Source organism: Tachypleus tridentatus, chromosome 2 (assembly GCF_004210375.1).
Source record: "Tachypleus tridentatus isolate NWPU-2018 chromosome 2, ASM421037v1, whole genome shotgun sequence".
NCBI lineage: Eukaryota > Metazoa > Arthropoda > Merostomata > Xiphosura > Limulidae > Tachypleus > Tachypleus tridentatus.
The window spans coordinates 61,923,086-61,943,253 of record NC_134826.1 but is presented as its reverse complement, the minus strand read 5'-3'; the positions used below and the strand labels follow the sequence as shown (position 1 = coordinate 61,943,253).

Below are 20,168 nucleotides of genomic sequence, written 5' to 3'. Positions count from 1 at the left end.
TTGACTGTAACTTAATAACGCCCCCCACGGCTGAAAAGGCGAGCATGTTTGGTGTGACGGCGTTATTAAGTTACAGTCAATTCCACTATACGTTGGTAAAAGAGTAACCCAAAAATTGGCGGTGGATAGTGACGAGTAGCTGCCTTCCCTCTAGTTTTGCATTTAGGGAGAAATAACGCAGATTTTCCTCGTGTAGCTTTGCGCGAAATTAAAAACAAACAAACAAACAATCATCATCATTCAAGAAGTAATCGATTTCGTCATCTTCCATTTTCCTCATCCTTTATCACTATCTGTATGATAACTGAGTAAAGTAAAATAATTACTAGTTAGGATGGTTTACTTCGGCTCTCGTGGTTTTAAGTTTCTAACATCATACGTCGAGGTAAACCATCTGAACAAATTTCCTGCCTAATCTTCCAGATAATACAAGACGAAAATACATTCAGAAACCTCATGTCATACTTTTTATATCGATCATCTTTCTTGTAAAACAATTGTTAAATGTTACTAATTAACCTCTTTAACTATGTTTTTTTTCCGATAGGCAACTTAAAGCTATTGAGTCACGCAGCTCATCATATTAACTTAATATTATTTACGTTATGAAGATTATCTCCACACATCGGTTGGATAATTTATTGACTTACCAAAATGTTCGAAAGTCCGACACTGACTACAAAAAGAACGTATCTAATATCGAAAAATCTCCTGTAGGTAGTTCTTGTAACTATTTAAGTGTAAACCGAAGAGATATCTATATTCTCAAGACGGCTGAGTATAAGCACTTTAATTAAAACAAAGTACAACGTTTCGACCTTCTTAGTTCATCTTCAGGTTAACAAAGATGACCTAAGAAGGTCGAAATGTTGATCTATATTTTATTTTGACTTTTACTTCAAGTGGGTTTCTCGTCATCACGTAAAGATATCTTCTCCAACAACCTCTAAACATTTTCCGCAATCAGTTATACACCAGTCAGATTTAAGAGAACTCTATTTTTATTACCACTAGTTCTTGTAACTAAGATAAAAATGAAAAAATGTAAGAACTATTGCGAAGTTAATATGTATATCTCACGTATATTACACGTTCAACATTAGTAATAAACACCTTGTAACATGTAGTTTTATCTACCTCTCACCTAACACGCAAGTACGAAACGTGTTCCAAGACTAATCACACCAATTTTATCAGAAAACAGTTGTTAGTTTGCTCCGAAATATTTATTTGCAAGTCGGTGATTCATTTTATTTCAGCATTTAATATTTCTGAGGGTGTTTTAATTTACTACAATTCAACAAGAGCTGTTGTTACTGTGATCTTTATCAACGAAAGGAATTTATTACTTATCTTCCATTACATTGGATTTCTTTACCTTGGTTTAAATACATATTTTGGTTTGTTTTAAATTTTGTGTAAAACTATTCGAGACCTATGTGCGCTAGCCGGCCCTAATTTACCGGTGTAATACTAGAGGGAAGGCGGCTACTCATCACCACCTACCGCCAACTCTTGGGCTACTCTCTTTACCAATAAATAGTGGGATTGACTGTCACATTATAACGCCCCCACGGCTAAAAGGGTAGCATGTTTGGTGTGATGGGGGTTCGAACCCCCGACCCTCAGATTACGAATCGGATGTCATATCCACCTGGCCATGTCGGGCCTAAATATATATTTACTGCTAATAGTTCTAATTAATAATGTAGAAATTAACATTCACCCAATGGTAGGTCTTAAGTCAAGAACAGGATTTGAAGCTGTTAAGACTTAAGCTATTATCAATAGGTTGAAATAGCACAATTCACATACACTGCTACTGACTCTAGGGTAAATAAGAGAGTTTGATTCTCGCAGAGTGCATAGCAGAGATATTTCATTGTGCAGCTTTACACTTTAACAATGAAATGAAACAAATAAATACAAACTTCTGTATTTATTTGTCTTTTGAATCATACGAGAACTCGGAACATTATCAAACGTGACTGTGTATGTGGATACTATTATTGACGCGAACACAACAGAACGTTGAAATATGCGAGAATAAACAAATAAAAAAGTTTGAAATGGAATTAGAAAGGGATTACGCCTTTACGTTTACGCCTTCTCTGAGCTTAATAAAATTCTCTTATAGAAAGTGAAATGCCTAAGCTGTGGAAGCGGGGAAGGTTTTAATGTACATTGAACTGTATAAAACATCACGTTTCGTAACATTAGTTTGTTACTATGGTATTCAAACCAAAAATGCTAAAAATGCTTTCTCCACTCGCTGAAGTTGTTTTTCAGCTATTGTATTGAATACAAGAAAACATTACCGTAAAAATGGATTGTGTAGTGAAAGGTAACTCTGAGTCGCATTATTTTCTATGTTTTTAATACATCAACATATTGTTCTGATTTTCTACAATTTTCGCCCTCTTTACGAAAAAACAAACACCCGAAAAAACTCTCTGCGGACTGGGGAGGTGGGTGCATTATAAGAATGACAGTCACTTCCCACCACTGGGTCGGATAACAGTAGTCCACAAGTTAGCGGTATGTAATGTTCACTAGAAGCATTAGCTCTAGTCAATCATTTCGAAAATGAGGACACCTATTTGCTCATATCGTCTTTGCGCGAAACCCAACAAAACAAACTGTGTTTCACTTTGTCAACCCATTCGGTTCGTAAAGCTAACGCAATAAGTATATACAGCCTGTTTGTTTGTAATTAAGCACAAATCAACACAATGGGTTCAGTCCACCACGGGTATTGAAACCCGAATTCTTGTGTTGTAAGTCCGCTGACATACCGCTGTGACACTGGAGGGGGCACATTTAGATTTAAATAACGTAATTACATTATGTTTTTATTCTCGTGTGTATGCCATCTAATAAGTGTAAAAAAATATTATACCTGAAGCCATTAAAAGTAGTTATTTTATTTGTAGGAATCGATATTTCTCTAAATATGGATGGTGTTCCATTTTATTGTAAAACATTTGTTTCGAATAGGCTTAATAATTCGTGCTGGAATATATAGATATATTATATGACGGTGTGTTTGTTTTTTGCTGCAGTTCAAGTAAAACCAAATACCAAGCTCTTGAAACTAAAATGCTCTAAGGTCTTTCATAGATGCACATCAAAAGTTAGTGTTTGTTTTTCAGTTGTAGCAAAGAACAATTCATAAAAGCAGTATGTAGCTTATGTTGTTATTTTTTCCTTTGGATCACTTTTTATAAAATCAAGATCCTATTACTTAATAATTCAAACAACCATTCGCTTGAGAAATACATATAGATATTTCCAATATTCAAATAGTTGTTAAAGATGGTAACTGTATCTTTGTTTTGAATTTCACACAAAGCGACACGAGGACTATCTGCGCTAGCTGTTCCTAATTTAGCAGTTTAAGACTAGAGGGAGAGTAGCTAGTCATCATCACCCAACACCAACTCTTGGGCTACTCTTTTACCAACAAATAGTGGGATTGACCGTCACATTATAACGCCCCCATGGCTGAAAAGGTGAGAGTGTTTGATGTGACGGGGATTCGAACCCGCGACCCTCAGATTACGAGTCGAGTCCCTTAACGATCCTGCCATGCTGTGCCTAACATCGTGTATTATAAGAGGGAAGCAATTTTTTGCTCTGAAATACGCATTTATTTTTATGTTGTTGTTATTTCTTAGAAATAGATCTTTACTTTTTTTTCTCTTTTAAACGAGTATTTTTCACGGAACATTATAGAAGAAATATTGATCATAAATCAGTTTCTCTTTGGTAAAGACTGAACGGTGTACATATTCATTCCTTAAATATTTAGATATTTTCATGGGAGTTATTAGCGTAACAGTCTTTCGTAGTTTTACTTTACTGAAGTTATTCCACTCTCATGCTATTTTTTATTGAATTGTGAAAAAGGTTTTTGGAAAACCTCTGAAAACTGTTGGTCGATCTGTCGCTATAGCGATACAGAGACTTATAAATGAGATATTTGATAATCACCTGGAAGTAATTAAAAGCTGTCGCTTAAACAATGTTTCTACTGATTCATATTTATGGTTCAATAAAATGCACGTCTTTCTCACCGTTAAACTGGTTTATGCGACTACAGCAGAGAAACACACGTGAATTCGGGTGCATCTTATTGTTGCCCCCCGCTAGTACAGTGGTATGTCTACGGATTTACAACGCTAAAATCAGGGGTTCGATTCCCCTCGGTGGGCTCAGCAGATAGCCCAATGTGGCTCTGCTATGAAAACACACACACTCGCATTTTATTGTCTATGTTAACTATCACTGTTGAAATGAAAAACTAATGTAGTGAATTCACATGATGAATATATATAAGTTTCTACTTCCGGTTCAAAGGGGCTCTTCACTACCATAGGCACGTGCCTCCAGTGATTCCCCGGTTCTGCCTCCTATGTGTATTAGTATTCTATGTGTATTATTCTTTATTAAATACTTATTATTGTAGAAAAGCGCTTTTCGGTTTAAAATTATGTTTAATTACATTAACACAAACTATATTAGCAGATTCAACAAAGGATCACAATATTTCAGCATGGCCCAAAAGGAACTGACCTGCTGAGTATGTCAGTACGAGGTGTACGTTTGTACAGTGAAAACTGTACTTACCTACAACAGGTACAGTCACTTGTACTCTTTTAATTTTGAGCAGATTGTAGAAAAGGGGTGCGAGTTTGCTCTAGCTGGAGTGTCTTTTTGTTCAACATAAAGCTTATTCACTTACAATTCAATATATTTCCGATTTACAAGCAAAGTTAAAGCTGTACACAAGCTTTATTTTCCTTAACAGGTTTCATGTTTGCCTTCTGAAGCTATCATCAATATAAATTTGTTCATCTTTTGTCTGGATATTCGAATCGATTGGATACAAAAATCCATTGATGCGCTACATGAAATTAACGAGTTATGTTAAGATTTTTAATTGTTACTCGTTCTAAGAAAAAGGATTGGACCTGGATCAGTTGCAATGGAGAAACGTTGATTTTTTTGTTAATAAAATAAAATGGGCTACAAATATTCTGCAGATTAAGTTTGTTTAAATGCAGGTTCAAACAAATCCCTTATTATTTATTAGGAAGCATATCTTCAGCATTGACCAGTATGTTTTGGATTGTATAATATAAATTCAATATCTGGTAACTGCAAACTAAATACGTTATAACTAACGTTAATAATTTATCCTGCTAAATATTTTCTACGTTCTAAACATTAACAACATCCGTGTCAGTCAAAACCCTTACGAATGTGACATTTTTAGTCTACATATAGAACAACATAATTTATCATTTGCCCAAATTACGTCACAATAGGGCCCGGCAGGACCAGGTATTTAAGTCGCTCGACTCGTAATGCGAGGGTCACGGGTTCGAATCCCATTCGCACCAAGCATTCTCGCTCTTTCAGCCGTGGTGGCGTTATAATGTTACGGTCAATCCCGCTATTCGTTGGTAAAAAAGTAGCCCAAGAGTTGGCGGTGGGTAGTGATGACTAGCTGCCCTCCCTTTAGTCTTACACACCTAAATTAGAGACGGATAGCATAGATAGTTCTCGTGTAGCTTTACGTGAAATTCAAAACAAAACAAACGTCACAATAATCAAACTGCTACTCTTACTGTAGTTCTTTTTGGGGTATAATCCAAATAATTCATACTTTGTTTGGGTTTCGAAAACCATGCCTTTAATTTATACAATTTAAAAGGTATGGTGCTGGTAATTGCAACTTGTACATAAGCCAGAGAGCTTTAAACTTAAGATGTACTTGTGAATCACTCATCAGGGGAAAGATAGCCAGTCAGCTTTCATCCAATTATTTGAACCGATTAACAGAATTGATTGTCACTGTTATATCACGTCAACAATTGAAACTAAGGAGCATGCATCACGAGTTGACGTTTAGATCCACTAGTCACGCACGGTCTCTAGAATGAAAGAAGAAAAGAAAAATGTATAAAAGAATGAAAATCTTTAGTTATATAATATATTGTGAATTCTACTTATTGTAGCCAGCGTGAACAATACGGCGGGGGGGGGGGAATACATCAAATAAAATTAGTTAGGGAATTTCAATGATTTATGAAATGCTCAAAATATTTATGTTGTTTTCATTAAATGTTCTTTTATTGAAAAGTTGTCAGATTTTTTCTCTGTGCCAGTTTTAAATAAAAAGCCTATTTTGTGGTATTTTAGGTCAATTAGTTATCACCATAACGAGTTTTCTCTTAATTCTTATTTGACAAACAAATAAAGGGCTGTCACTTGAGACAATGCTCACATAACAGTCGGGGTTTGTGAATTTCTCGTAGATGAGCCATGTTTTCTTCTATATAATGCATTTCTTCTTAATGTTGTTTTGATAGCGGCGCACTGAGCGTCGATGGCCATAATTTGATGCTTTGAATGTTGTTTTTGTTCGACGCTTTGATTATCGTTCAGTTATGATAAGTGTCAGGATATATTTCAGTTTCGTATTTGTTTGATGTACCTGTCACATATTTTGTTTTCTGATTTACCACACACTGCCAGAAACGGCACACTTTTCCTAATTTGTCCGTTTTTTTTTTCCATTTTATTGTGTCTTCGCTCTTTAGATTACATAGCGTGGTTAGGATTTCGGGCTGAGGATCGTAAAGTTCTGGATTCAAGACGTGATGGTATTAAAAACGTTCCGCACTTTGAGATGAAAGTGCTTTAATAAAAGTGACAGTCAATTTCACTATTCGATTTAAAGAGCCAAATACCTGAAGTTGATATATTAAGTACAAAACTTAATATCAAACTCTTAAAAAACAACTAATCAACATGTTTAAAGATCACAGTTGACGAAAATAGGTTGAAAATTTCTCTATAACGAAATCTATGAATTTCACGTAATTATTTTTCGAAATATTTTTCGAAAATACTCGGTTGTAGTGGTTGTTTTATTACTTTTGCTCCTTCTGTTCTTCCAAACAATGTTTGTGGGACTACGTTATCAAAAGTTATCGTATGATAAATGGCTGTGAATTTAATCCTAAGATTCACAGAGCATGCGCTTTAACTCAGTGCATTTTGTTCTTTACCTATGAGATCGAAATTTGTATTTTAACAATGAAGTTTTCTCGCTATTTGTTCTGAGCCATTTTGCAATATTATGAGGAATAGCAGATATATCAACCGTTGTTATTTATTAGTTTAAATACATGATGCGTAATGTATTGAAACGTTGAAATCAAATATACACTGAAGCAGGCAATGCATCATGAGTTTGAAGGATATTTACCAAGTTTAATGTTATTTGTTTTCTCCAACTTATTGAATAGGAACAGAATACTGAACTGAAAAGACACAAAATGTTCCATTTCTATCCTGCATGTAAAGTAGATGTTCCAGTTTATTCTGCCTGTAGTGTTTTCTCGTTCAACTTAAAGCCTATTTTTATTCAAAACACTTGGTAAAATTTCCCGCTTCTAAATAGAGATTTGTTTGTTTAGAATTAAGCATAAAGCTACACGATGGACTCTCTGTGCTCTGCCCACCACGGATATCGAAACCCGGTTTTTAGCAGTGTGAGTCCGCAAACGTTTCGCTATACCACTGGTCAGAGGAGCTCTAGATAGAGTTACGCTTTTCGAAAATTAGTTTTTTTCTTTTAACCTTTCACGTTTTTTCTTTTTCATTTTTTCTCTTAAAAATAACGTATTCACGCGCTACCTGGACAAACAAACTATGTACTTGTACAAAAATGACAATAGCTTATTGCACTTTTAAGACTTCATATGGGGTCCATTGGATATATTTCAAAATGTATAGAAAATAGAGACAATTAAATATATTACAAAATTGATATGGAGTCTAAAATGGGTAGACAATGATTAGATATCTCTGTAGTTTAAGCATCATCTTACTATGGCTTCATCATCAACATAGGCCGGACATCGCCAGGTGGTTAAGTAACTCAACCTGTAATATAAGAGTTTCGGTTTCGTATTCCAGTCACACTAAACATGTTAATCCTTTTAGGCGTTGCGGCGTTATAATGTTACGATCACTCCCACTTTCCGATTTTAAAAGAGTAGCCCAAGAATTGGCGGTGGGTGGTGATGACTAGCTGCCTTCCCTCTAGTCTTACACTGCTAAATTTGGAACGGCTAACGCAGACAACCCTCGTGTAGATTTGCGCGAAATTCAAACCAAACAAAAACATGAATATTTGAAAGAAAGCGAATACCTATTTCACTTCATATGAAACAAATCTGTTAATTCACATAGATTAATTGTCAACAGTAAGACAGTGTCCTTACACACAAAAAGGATAAAACATATTTAAATTATAACGTATAAATATATTATAGCCAGTTTAATTTTTGTGAAAACATAAACGTGCATGGTTAGTAGTATTTCATCTGTCACCATGCAAAATATTTGTAAAACATGGTTTTTAATAAGGATGTTTCCTGCTTGAACAAAAACAAACAGCGACGTGATAGAGAACTATTGTTTTACATTTTTGTACACTTTTCTTAAGTATACAATGTGTATGTATTTCCCTTAACTTAATTAGGTTTAGAAACAGGTTCTTTTATTTGCAAAATATTTGTGTATTGAATATTATTGGATCTTTTCATACAGATGTATGCGTTGACAGACAACTTTGAAACGGTTTTCTTGCTTGGCTACTGTGTTCGTGTTTTCTTATAGCAAAGCCACATTGGACTATCTGCTGAGCCCGCCAAGGGGAATCGAACCCACTGATTTTAGCGTTGTAAATCCTTTGTACTCTTACCGCTGTACTAGCGAGTGGCAGTTGGCTACTCACAAGGGAACATCATGTTCTGTTCATACGTAAAGACGAAAGGTGTATTTGTTTACACCCTAACTCTACCGAGTCTATTGGGCCAATCACAGCCAAAATGTGTATGTAAACACTATGAACTATGTGGAATGTCCTAAGGAGATCAAAATTGAATTTTATCCCTATTTTAATTTTGTAAAGCCTGTTGGTTAATTAATTAATTAGTCTTTGCCTATTGAGCAAATGTCAAACAATCTGGGCAGACTGACACTTCAAACAACATTGAATTTAAAGGTCGAAGTATGAAAGTTATTTTTTTTTTCTAACAACCATGCTTCTTTCGTGATCAATCAACTGTAGCGTGTTCAAGGATTATATCACTTTAAATACCTTATTTGTTGGTAGATGGAAAGTAAACTATAAATACTGTTTATGAAGAAGTTTTGTTATAATTATAAAATGTTGAAGTAAAGTTTATGTTCATGTTATCACTGTTAAACTAATACTGTTTTAATTAAGTTTAAACATTCTCTATCAGTTAACGGGTATTTCAGCTCGTGTCATATAAAATGCACATTTCTGTTAACTTGTTCATTTGTACATATTGCAACGTGTTTTTGTAGAAAATGGTGCTAAGAATTAGCATTTTAAAAATAACGTGGACCTAAGAACAGTTTTAAGTCTTCGTGATTTTGAAAAAGACTTGTGGTTTGAAGACCACGGACTCTTTTTGAGGTTTTACAAAACAAAGAATGAGACAGTTTTGTGTACAACGATTGGCTTGTAAAAGTTACAAGTAAAATCTTTCTTGCATAAAGTATTTGGTATTATGCCTGTATATATGTATGTGTGGTAAAGTTTAGAAAATAAAATAATGATTAGAATATTCATTTCTCTCAATACAGCGTCAGTTTCATTTAGGGTCAACATACGTTAAACTACTATCAATGTTTCATGATTACATGGTACAACTATATAGAACATCTCTGCTACTTGTTCGTCCAGCTGATATGTTCTAAAGTGATTACTCTAACAGGTGCAACGTCTTTGGCTGCTTATAAGCGATAAGCTCACCGTTTCGCAAAGTTATGGCGTACTCTCATACTCAACATTTGGTCTTGTTGGTTGCTACGTTCTCTTATCCGCTACCTTCACAATCCTTCATTGTACATGATAGTTCCTTACGTTGTTGCACAAAGCTTGGTTCTTGTTGAATCAGTTTCACTGATCGACAACGTGCAAGCAACTCACTGCATTCCAACATCTCGATATTTCTTGCTTCATAGATGAAGTAGAAAACTGATTGGTAGAGACTGTTTGTAAGTATTCATATAACTCGTTAATAAACGAGTTAATAAATCATAAAGTAATAATAACAAGAGAGAATCCTCAATAGCCTTGGCACTTGAAATTATTTTAGGCAGGATTAGATTAAATTAATGTATAAGACCTTAGGCGTAGTCAGCTACATCAGTCGAAAAGGTGTGACTTCCTGAGTCCAAAACTGTAATTAGATCTCAAATGAGGCAAGAGATGACAGAGCTTTAAGCTAAATGTTTATACTTAAGAAACGTAGAGCCATTCTATGAGCCACTATGTCGCGGCTGAAAATCTAAATCTACCTACATAGTGATATGTTTTTAATTACAAAATTTTCCAGTTCGTAAAAACGTCAAAACGTTTTACCTGCATATGGGTTGGTTTAAGAAAAATATGTAAATTACCTTCAGCTTGGGTTTACATTTATTAACCTTTCATACAAATATCCAACCTTAACTGTAGTATTACATCTCTTTATTCTTACGTCAAACATATAACGTCATGGTTCAACTTCAATGTGCATTTCGGTTTAACATCATATTTCTGTACCTCTTCTTAAAAGGTCTTCATGTGTTTCCGCCAAACACGGAACTATGTGTATTACTACCACTGTACACTACATGTAGCTTTTTTTATCTCTAAATACATAGTATAATACATTACTTTCACCGTACACATTACGTCTTCAAACACATGACACTTTACATCTATCTCTTTCTCTCACACAACAAACAACTGTGCGTGTAACTTTCATTGTGTCTATCTATACATCTCAAAAAAAACAACATAAAACCATGTACATAAATCTCAGTGTCTCTTTACATTTACCTAATTCTCTCACAACACATATAATCCTGTGTGTAACTTTGTCTCCAAACTTTCTCTTTGCAAAGAATGTTCATTTATCATTATTATGATATGCTGTACATTTCTTCAAGAATAACTTACTCAAATATTTCAACCACCAACATTTCCTGAACAACAGTAACATTACCATGTCAGAAACAAATGTTCTATTCTCTATACCAATCAGAAACTTAGGGGGAGGTAATTGTTTCATAAATTGAGTGCTCAAACTCAGCAACTCTGTAGAAACACGTGAACCAATTAGCTCCACTAGTTTTTATACGACGTAGTTTTACTTCACAAGGAAAGGATGGATAAGAAAGATGACTTGTTTTTCCACAGTATTCCGTTTCATAGCTTAGATCGTAGATGACTAATTAATGAAATTAATTTACATTGAATAAATCTCAATATATAATTTTCATACTGAGTACATTACACGTTTATTACAGAACAATGTTTCTCTAAAATCAATAATTACGATCAATTTAAGATCAGTTAGTTCGTCACCCGAATTGAGCTGATAGATATTTATTTGTGTGTGTGTTCGTGAGTATTGATATAATTTCTTTATTAATTTATTTGCAATGAAGTACAACTTTGCACGTCTATTTTGCACTGTTAGATGTATATGCACCTTCAATATTTTATTATTATTTTATTAGCAGTGCGTGTTTCTCTCAATGTGCAACATTTTATCTCCTACCTACCAATGGATGCAAAACATTTGTTGATTGTTGATATTTTAATGTAGTAGAACAGCGCTTACTAAGGAGAATCTAACAACCAACGCACAATTCTGACATAACTGTTGGATAATTTACTCATAGGACACGACGTCTTTACCTTCTCGCGTTCAGTAATTATTTTAGTAACACAAAATCATTAATGTAGTCCTTATACATTAAGATAAGTGATTTACATTTATGAACTGTGTTATTTACTAGTGTAGTAAGCCTTTCTTAATCACGGTAACCATTTTTTATGGATAAACTTTTAACTAGTTTTATGAAATTGTACAAATAAGTTCTAAATTTATAACTACTTTGTAACTTGCCTCTTGTCATGTAAAAATACGCGAATGTTTTTATTTAGTTTATACTAATCTGTCAAGAAATCTGATTCAACATCGTGTTGAAGTTCACTCAAGTGTTATTATTAATGTCATGCTAATAATATATTAATGTAAGACAAAAGAGGATATAATAAATACATGATAGCCTTTGGTAATTCTTAGCTAACAACGGTAAAAATCGGGTTTTGATAAAGTGGAATGCTCAAATAGCCAACTACGCAAAAGTAGTTTTAAATATAATTAAAAGGTTTGACAAATCGGCATTAATTGTCTGTGAAAGATAACTTTAGAAACTCTAGTTTCACTGCATTTATTAATATTACAAAATCGTTAATAAAGTGAAAACTCTAAAATAAATTTTCTAGTAGTGTTCATATATCCCCACACACTTCCTCGTGTCTGATATTCTCATGCGTTTTATATAAAATAATAAAAGACTTCATAATAACATTTTTGTGGAGTAACATTAGATTTAGAATTACTGAAGTCATCGGATTTCTAAACACATTCATTTAACAATATTTATGCACAACTGTTTTCTGGCTCAAAACAGGGTCACTAATGACATACAACTTACATAAAAGTTTAACCAAAAACATGTCAAGATAGTAGTAAGTTCAACGGATTATTGCTGGATATTTTCAGTGTATCTTACACACAAAATGAGTAATTTTACTCAATTCTGTGTCCTGCAATAGCTCGGTGGCACGTCTGATGACTCATAATACTAATATACGGGTTTAGAGACCCTTGGTGAGCACAGCACACTTATCACATTGTCTAATTTTGTGGATAACAAACAAACAAACAAAAACCAGTTTTTAGTTAATCAGTTCTTTATACTGATTGTTGCGTCAAATAAAAACAGAAAATTATTCAATGTAATTTAATATGCGACCCCTGCCGGTAGTAAACAGTATTAATTCAATTCGGTAACATAAAAGCTAAACATTGAATAAATATGAAAAGCTTTCCTCTTCACGGTTATTAGATATCGATCACTAACCAGAAACTTTATAACATACTTAGAGAAAGTGTTCAGAGCTGTCAGTTCAGCCTGTGATAAGTCTTGTAAGGAAGGAGCATGAACCTAGCATAAAACCAGAATAATAATAATAAAATCTAAGACGTTTTGTACGATAGCCAATTTTTCTATTAAATTTTACAGAAGACAAGTAGCTTAGTAAAAAAAACTATTATCGTGCATTTATATCTGGAAAAGGTTCTGGACCGCTAGAGGGCGAGAAATGTGAATACCGTAGTTTGAAAGTACTTTAGCTTCTGTTATAGTTTTGAAATTATTATGCATAATGTTTTTAAGTGTGTTATAATGTATATTTTATAATTATTTACTGTTGAAGCTTGATGTTTTCAAGCTACTTAACGCAACGTGTGTGAAGCTTTCTTTTTCACTCAATCACACTTGTTGTAACATATGTACATGTCATTACCACAGAGTACTCGATTTGAAGAAGATAAATTATTGTCAAACAGTACTAATTGAATCAACGTTATACTCGATTTTCTGATGCATCTTATCCGTTGTAACGTCCACAACATTATAGCATATTTCTTTAATATTCTTAAATGACCATTTCAAAACACAAAAATACTGAAATGTACTCGAACTTACCGATAAATGAAACATTAAGCAAGTAATCTCGATAGAGGACACCACCGTCTAATTCCCTCATTTCTTCACAATAACCCTTGTAAGGGCTACACAAGTTTTCCCAGACTCTGTGGAGGGCATGAGCAACAGAATAGACTGCATCTACAACGAACTGAACTTTAGACTCTTGCTTATATCCAACGCTTTCGTCTAGTCTTAGATTATTCGAACATATAAGTTCAGTGTTGTTAATCTGATAGTTTACATTATGAGGAAGTGTACAAGAAAAGACATCTTGCCAATATTCCTCAAACCAAGGATTTCTTCGGTTGCTTGAAGGAGTCAAATTCTTCATATACAAATCAAATTCATGGATTTCTTTAGACTGCAACTCGACTGTAATAGCACCTTCAGCAACGGCCTCGAGTCCTTCAACTAGTTTATCCTGTGTTCCCCAACCATCACTGGCCACCCAAGCGAATGTGTTAACAGAACCGGTTCGTTTAGCAGCCTCTAGAATTCCTCGCGAATCTTCTGCCCTTGTGAAAAGAACAACTCCTCTAGCATTAGATTTAGTTAACAAGTTTCTGTAAATCTCATCAAATTTTGCTTTTGAGGCCGAATGAGGAACCTTGTCGTTCACGGCAATGCATATATTCCTAGCACGCGCTTCTTGTTGGAATGCTTTCATTCCTGAATCACCATACTGACCTTCCGAAGATACAAGTGAAACATAAGACCAGTTAAAGAGTTGCACAAGGTCCACTAGAGCCACAGCCTGGAAGGTATCTGGAGGAACAGTTCGAGCAAAGAAGTCGTATCTACTTTTGTCGCTGAGTGAGGTACCAGTAGATGCTGGACTGACCTGAGGTATTCGAAAAAGTCTAAGTAGATTCGCAACTTGAAGTGACACCTCACTGTAAGAACCACCTATCACTCCCCTGATTGCCTTATTACTGAACTTTAGTTTTGGATGAGTTCCGTCTTGACATTCGAAAGCTGAAGAGTCAACGGTATTGATGGACGCCCTGATGAACTCCAATGATTGGTTGAGAGCGTAACTATCACTGGAACACGTGTCTAGAATAATAGCCCCAAGTTTAATATTCCCTAGAATGGAATGATCCTGATTAATCTTGTCGATGGCGAATAACATTGCTTCTGTTCTTTGAATACCACGATCTTTATTAATTGGACCACATTTGCTTTTTGTGTTTTTTTTATGAATAGGGAAAAGTCCTCCGAATATGATGTCCCCTGGAATATGGGCTTTTAATGCAGAGGCAGCCAAGTCGTGAATAGCTAACCATAACATTGTACTGATGACTAATGCTCTCAACACCAGACAAACAACACACATTACTGTGTTTTTTGGATTCATATCAAAGATACAGTAAATCAGTTTATCTATGATGAATTATCTTACTTGTCGAGTAGAGAAAAAAATTCTATCGTCAGATCCTTCGATTTGTTAAATTTGTTTGTAGTTTTTTTAGTTAACTGACACGATTTTTTTCTAATCTTCAAAATAGCTTCGTTTTCAACAAAACTTCTGCTTAATCTAAAGTAGACACTGAATACTGAAAGATAAACAAGTAATTGCGAAATATTTGGTTAAAGTGTTCAAATTTGTTTCCAGTCTTGAGGAAAGGATGTGCTTGAATTTCTTTCGTGTTGTGGACACAGACATCATCGTGATAGGAATGAACTATTTGAGTTGACAAGCCCAAGTAAAATACACACGTTTAATTACGTTTCTTGAAGCTAAGAAAACAACGTCATCGTGAAGACCGATCCGGATTTTGCCACCTCTCTCTTCCAGTAACCTGGATCCAATTGATACAAAAATAAAATACTTGTTAGGAAATATGTTTCCATATGATATATTGATATGTATATACAAACAGACAAGCAAATAAAGAGGAAATGTTAGTATAAGAACTTAAATTAATTTTATAATTTAAAACGTAATTACATAAATAACAGATTATTCAGTTTATTTACGAATTTCAACAAAATCGGAGATAATATGCAAAAATAGTCCTCGAATATTTTATCAAAATTTTGTTTTGACCTTTATATACTGTTATTATGAAACACTTTATTGTTGAAATACTATTATAAAAATAAAAAAACAATAATATTTATTGTAGCTGTATTGCATACAGAATTTAACACTGACTTTTATTTTCGCAAAAGGGAATTAATCTTGAAAAATCTTAAGCTTGGAATCACATGTTATCATAATAAAAATATTTTCATGCTTATAATACTAGTTACATACTGATTTTCAAAATTAATAAAATGCCCCTGATTAAATTTTAACCGCCATAATATGGCAAATCCACGTCTTAAAAGTATTAATGGCAATCATAAATACGGTTATTTTCTTGAACGGATTATTGTTTGTTTGTTTTTGAATTTCGCACAAAGCAACTCGAGAGCTATCTGCACTAGCCGTCCCTAATTTAGTAGTGTAAAACCAGAGGGAAGATAGCTAGTCATCACCACCCACTGCCAACTCTTGGGCTACTCTTTTACCAACGAATAGTGGGATTGACCGTCACATTATAATGCCCCGACGGCTGAAAGGGCGAGCATGTTTGGTGTGACAGGGATGCGAACCCGCGACCCTCAGATTACGAGTCGCACACCTTAACCACCTGGCCATGCCAAGCCCAAACGGATTATTAACTTCGAAAAAGTGCAATTTCAAAATTCAGTAATATCGCCTAGAACGTTCTGTACAGATCAGGGCAGTTTGTTTGTTTTCAATTTCGCGCAAAGTTACTCGAGGGCTATCTGCACTAGCCGTCCCTAATTTAGCAATGCAAGAGTAGAGGAAAGGCAGCTAGTCATCACCACCCACCGCCAAATCTTGGGCTACTCTTCGACAAACGAATAGTGGGATTGGCAGTCAAATTATAACGCCCACAAGGCTGAAAAGGCGAGCATGTTTGGTGTGACAGGGATTCGAACCCGCGACTTGCGGATTACGAGTCGAGTGCTTTAACCATCTGGTCATGCCGAACCTAATCACTTCCAATATTGAATATGATGAAAATGTTTTCCTGGTGATTCGGGTTTTTCCTTGTACAAAACATCAAAATCAGTTTCAAATATTCTGTCAGTTTTAGCACACAGAAGTGTGATGCCCAGAATGTGCAGCGTTTTGTTTTTACTATTTAAAAAAACAACAACATGTTATAGCATTCAAAATTATTGTAACGTACCCAGCAGAAGTCGAAGAGCGAAATTAGTTAGAATATTTTTCTTATATACTATTAAGTCTCGTTTCTCATAACAGTTCTCTCATACAGGAAATTCGTTTATTTTGAACAGAAATAAAAACATGTGCATTAAACATGAATAGCATTAATACATCTTAGAAGTTGGGTGTTAAATTGCATTACTAAAAACTTATTATGAAAAAAAGGAATACACTTTGAGTACTCTAATGAGGTGATTATTTAACTGATAAAGATACAACAGTTCTAGTGAAGTGAATTATAGTTGAACGAACTAGAATTTTAATTCCCATGGGTAGCAATTTCTTAGACCTTTAGTCTCTATTAGTGAAGCCTTCAGGCTATTTACATAGTGGCAGGTTTAACAGAGCACTCGGGAAACTCGTAAAATATGCTTTATTTTTTACATTCGGTTTACAAGTCTACTTTTTTTTTAATTTAATGACGCAATTAAGGATACAACAACTGTGAAACATTAAGTGTACAAACACATCACAAAATTCAAGTCAAAGTGATTCTTTAGTGTAATCAGCAGGAAACGAAAAAAAATCGGTTTGATGTGTACTTGGATTAAATCCAAGCAATTAATCTTTGGAGTGTAACGCTGATAAGTGCATTACCTCTTTCTCTACATTTTACAAGCATAATCGTTAATTAAATTCTGTGTAACGTAAGATTCTCAGCAAACTTAATTGCAGGCCAAGTTGATTAAACAAAATTCAGAGCCATGAATTTAGAGCCTTGCAAAGTCTAATTACAAAGATGTCTGACATTTCTTAAAATATAGTAACCATTCTTCTATATAACGTAATATATAGGTGATTTGTAAAAGTTAGTTTAGATATTTTAAAATAAAGAAGGTGGAGCCCGTTATATTAAAATGAGTTAGAATCTTCACTTCGTAACCATAGTTCAAGTCGTCGAGTCTGGTCATGGATCTCTGACGACCGTGCATTTCATCTATTACCCCTTTAGCATATTTCCTCCCGCCATGCTTTCCACAAGCCATCTAGTGTACGGGAAAGACAGTTTCACAACGCCTGTTCCAATATTCCGTTTGCATAGAAACCCATAGACGATGTGTTCAGTGATTTGGCTGGTATGTCTTCGTATGAAACAGTATGAATACTCGTTTCAGTTTCCAGTCACTTCTAGTATAAAGAGGTTGAACGGATATATCATAGAAGTTGCTCATGTACACATGACTTATATGGCAATCCTTCTTGATTTTGTTCTGTACTGCTACCTGAGGCACATAGGCGACTTTTATCATTGACTTTTATGGATTTTCATTGCCCTACCATAACACCACTTGTTGCTCGTGATTTGTGGATGGAAGTGTCCCAAGCTGATCCATATTTCTTTGTTTTCTAATGTCATTAATTAAGTAAAAAAAAATCCCCATCTTGGAAATTTTGTCAGTTTTAGCACACAGAAGTGTGATGCCCAAAATGTGCAGCGTTGTATTTTTACTAATTTAAAAAAACACATGTTATAGCATTCAAAATTATTGTAACATACCCAGCAGAAGTGAAAAAAAATTAGTTAGAATATTTTATCATTTAGACGTATAAATATCTTGCTTTGGAAAGGAGTGTTATGTATCCTTCCGAAAACCGACGAGTTTTCGATAGTATCACATTGTCTTTGCACACAAAGCAAAGCACTTGTAATATATAGTTCTGATACATCCTGTTCCACTGTGGCTTTCTATCAGCTGTGATTTTCACTTGACTTTCCACATTGAATATTAAAAAACGCTGTACTCAACCTTGTATTTAACACTAATTCACATAATACAATATCAATGACCTCGTAACCTTTAACATGTGGATTATTTTTATTCTTTATAATTATGATGAACTGCTTAAATGAAATAAGTTTTAAATATGTTTTTCTTCCGCTAATATAACACTGTAACTAAAATAAAGTAAACCACTATAAGTGTGTACCTTATATTATCTTTAATAATCGTTATTATTTTATAAATTACCAACACACACGCAATATCTGTTATCAGGTTGTACAAATGCAACAGATATTGAATATTCTATCGAAAAATTAAGTTATGATCAAAACGTTGATGTCCCAGTGTAAACATAATGTTTGTAGATAGTTTGTCTAGAACTATCAAGGAAAAAGTGCACTGCTAGATTTATCATAAAAATGGTCTTTAAAATGCCCTAAAACCAATGTTTATTCTCACATGTGTCAAAGTGGTTCAAAAGTTGAAAGATTTTCCAGAAAAAGATTCGAAGAAATGGCCTTTAGAAATACGTAAACAAAGATAGGCCCAAACAAGAGTACTTGTTTCTTGAACTTTGCGTAAATCTAGATGAACTTTAAAAATTGAAGTATTTGACCATCACAACCCTAGAGTGCGTAGCGCCATTTTCTTTGGAATGGGATGGGGGGAGAGCACTGGACCGCTCTTGTCTGCATCAAATAAGTTTAAAAAATTTAAATTAATTGAATCTACTAGAAAATAATTTATTTCTACATCTGTGGATTGAATGAAATAATGTCCACTTTATGCAACATCGACTCATGTACTATTTAAAAACTATACTGTCCTCCAGTTGTTGAGCAGTAAATCTGCAGTCTTAAGCCATTACAGTGGGGTTTCGTTACCCGTGAGGGGTACATCACAGCCCATTGTATATCTTTTTGCATGACAAAATCAAATCAAATACAAAACAGAGTTGTCTGACTTCACAACTTCTCGTGAGGTAAATCTGATTTTGATTATTTTTGGTATAATAGCTAGCACGTTCTATCTTCCCCCCTCAGGAAAGGTCGAGTAAATCCAAGAATAGTTTAGTTCAAACTTTACTTTGTAAATAACTGATAACTTTAAATCCCGTGTTTAGTCCACACTTTTCAACCAGGTGGGGAAATGTGTAACTGGAGAGAAATCATTTAAAATTAAAATTCGAGAAAATACTGTACTTAAAAAGGTGGACTTCTTGCATATTCACCCTCCATTCCATTGCTGGTAACTTCTTTCATCACTAGAATATTAATTTATTTCGTCTTAATTATGCCTGCTTCAACCAATAGTACTAATAATGATAGAAATAAAAATTGTCTTGTAATTATCTATAGTGTAAAACCCGTTTTTTCCGAGTTTATTATTAAGTGTAATCCTTATAAGTATGCTTTACAAATTCTGAAAGGCATTTCTTGTGAAGTTCGCTGTAAGAAACATATAAACATCAGTTGAGGTTGAGAGAGATGAGAAAGCACTCGGCTCTAAGAGGTTAAAGACTTTTTAGA

General features: G+C 34.3%; 1 protein-coding gene across 6 annotated transcripts in view; it reads right to left on the bottom strand.

Moving 5' to 3' along the window:
* Positions 1-20,168, bottom strand: part of LOC143243959 (metabotropic glutamate receptor-like) — a 133,615-nt gene that overhangs the window by 42,107 nt on the left and 71,340 nt on the right. For all 6 annotated transcript variants that reach the window (XM_076487837.1, XM_076487833.1, XM_076487834.1 and 3 more), the window contains one exon: positions 13,666-15,470. In XM_076487837.1, coding sequence (XP_076343952.1) covers positions 13,666-15,025 — 1,360 coding nt within the window. In that variant the 5' untranslated portion in view covers positions 15,026-15,470. The remainder of the gene's footprint in view (positions 1-13,665; positions 15,471-20,168) is intronic.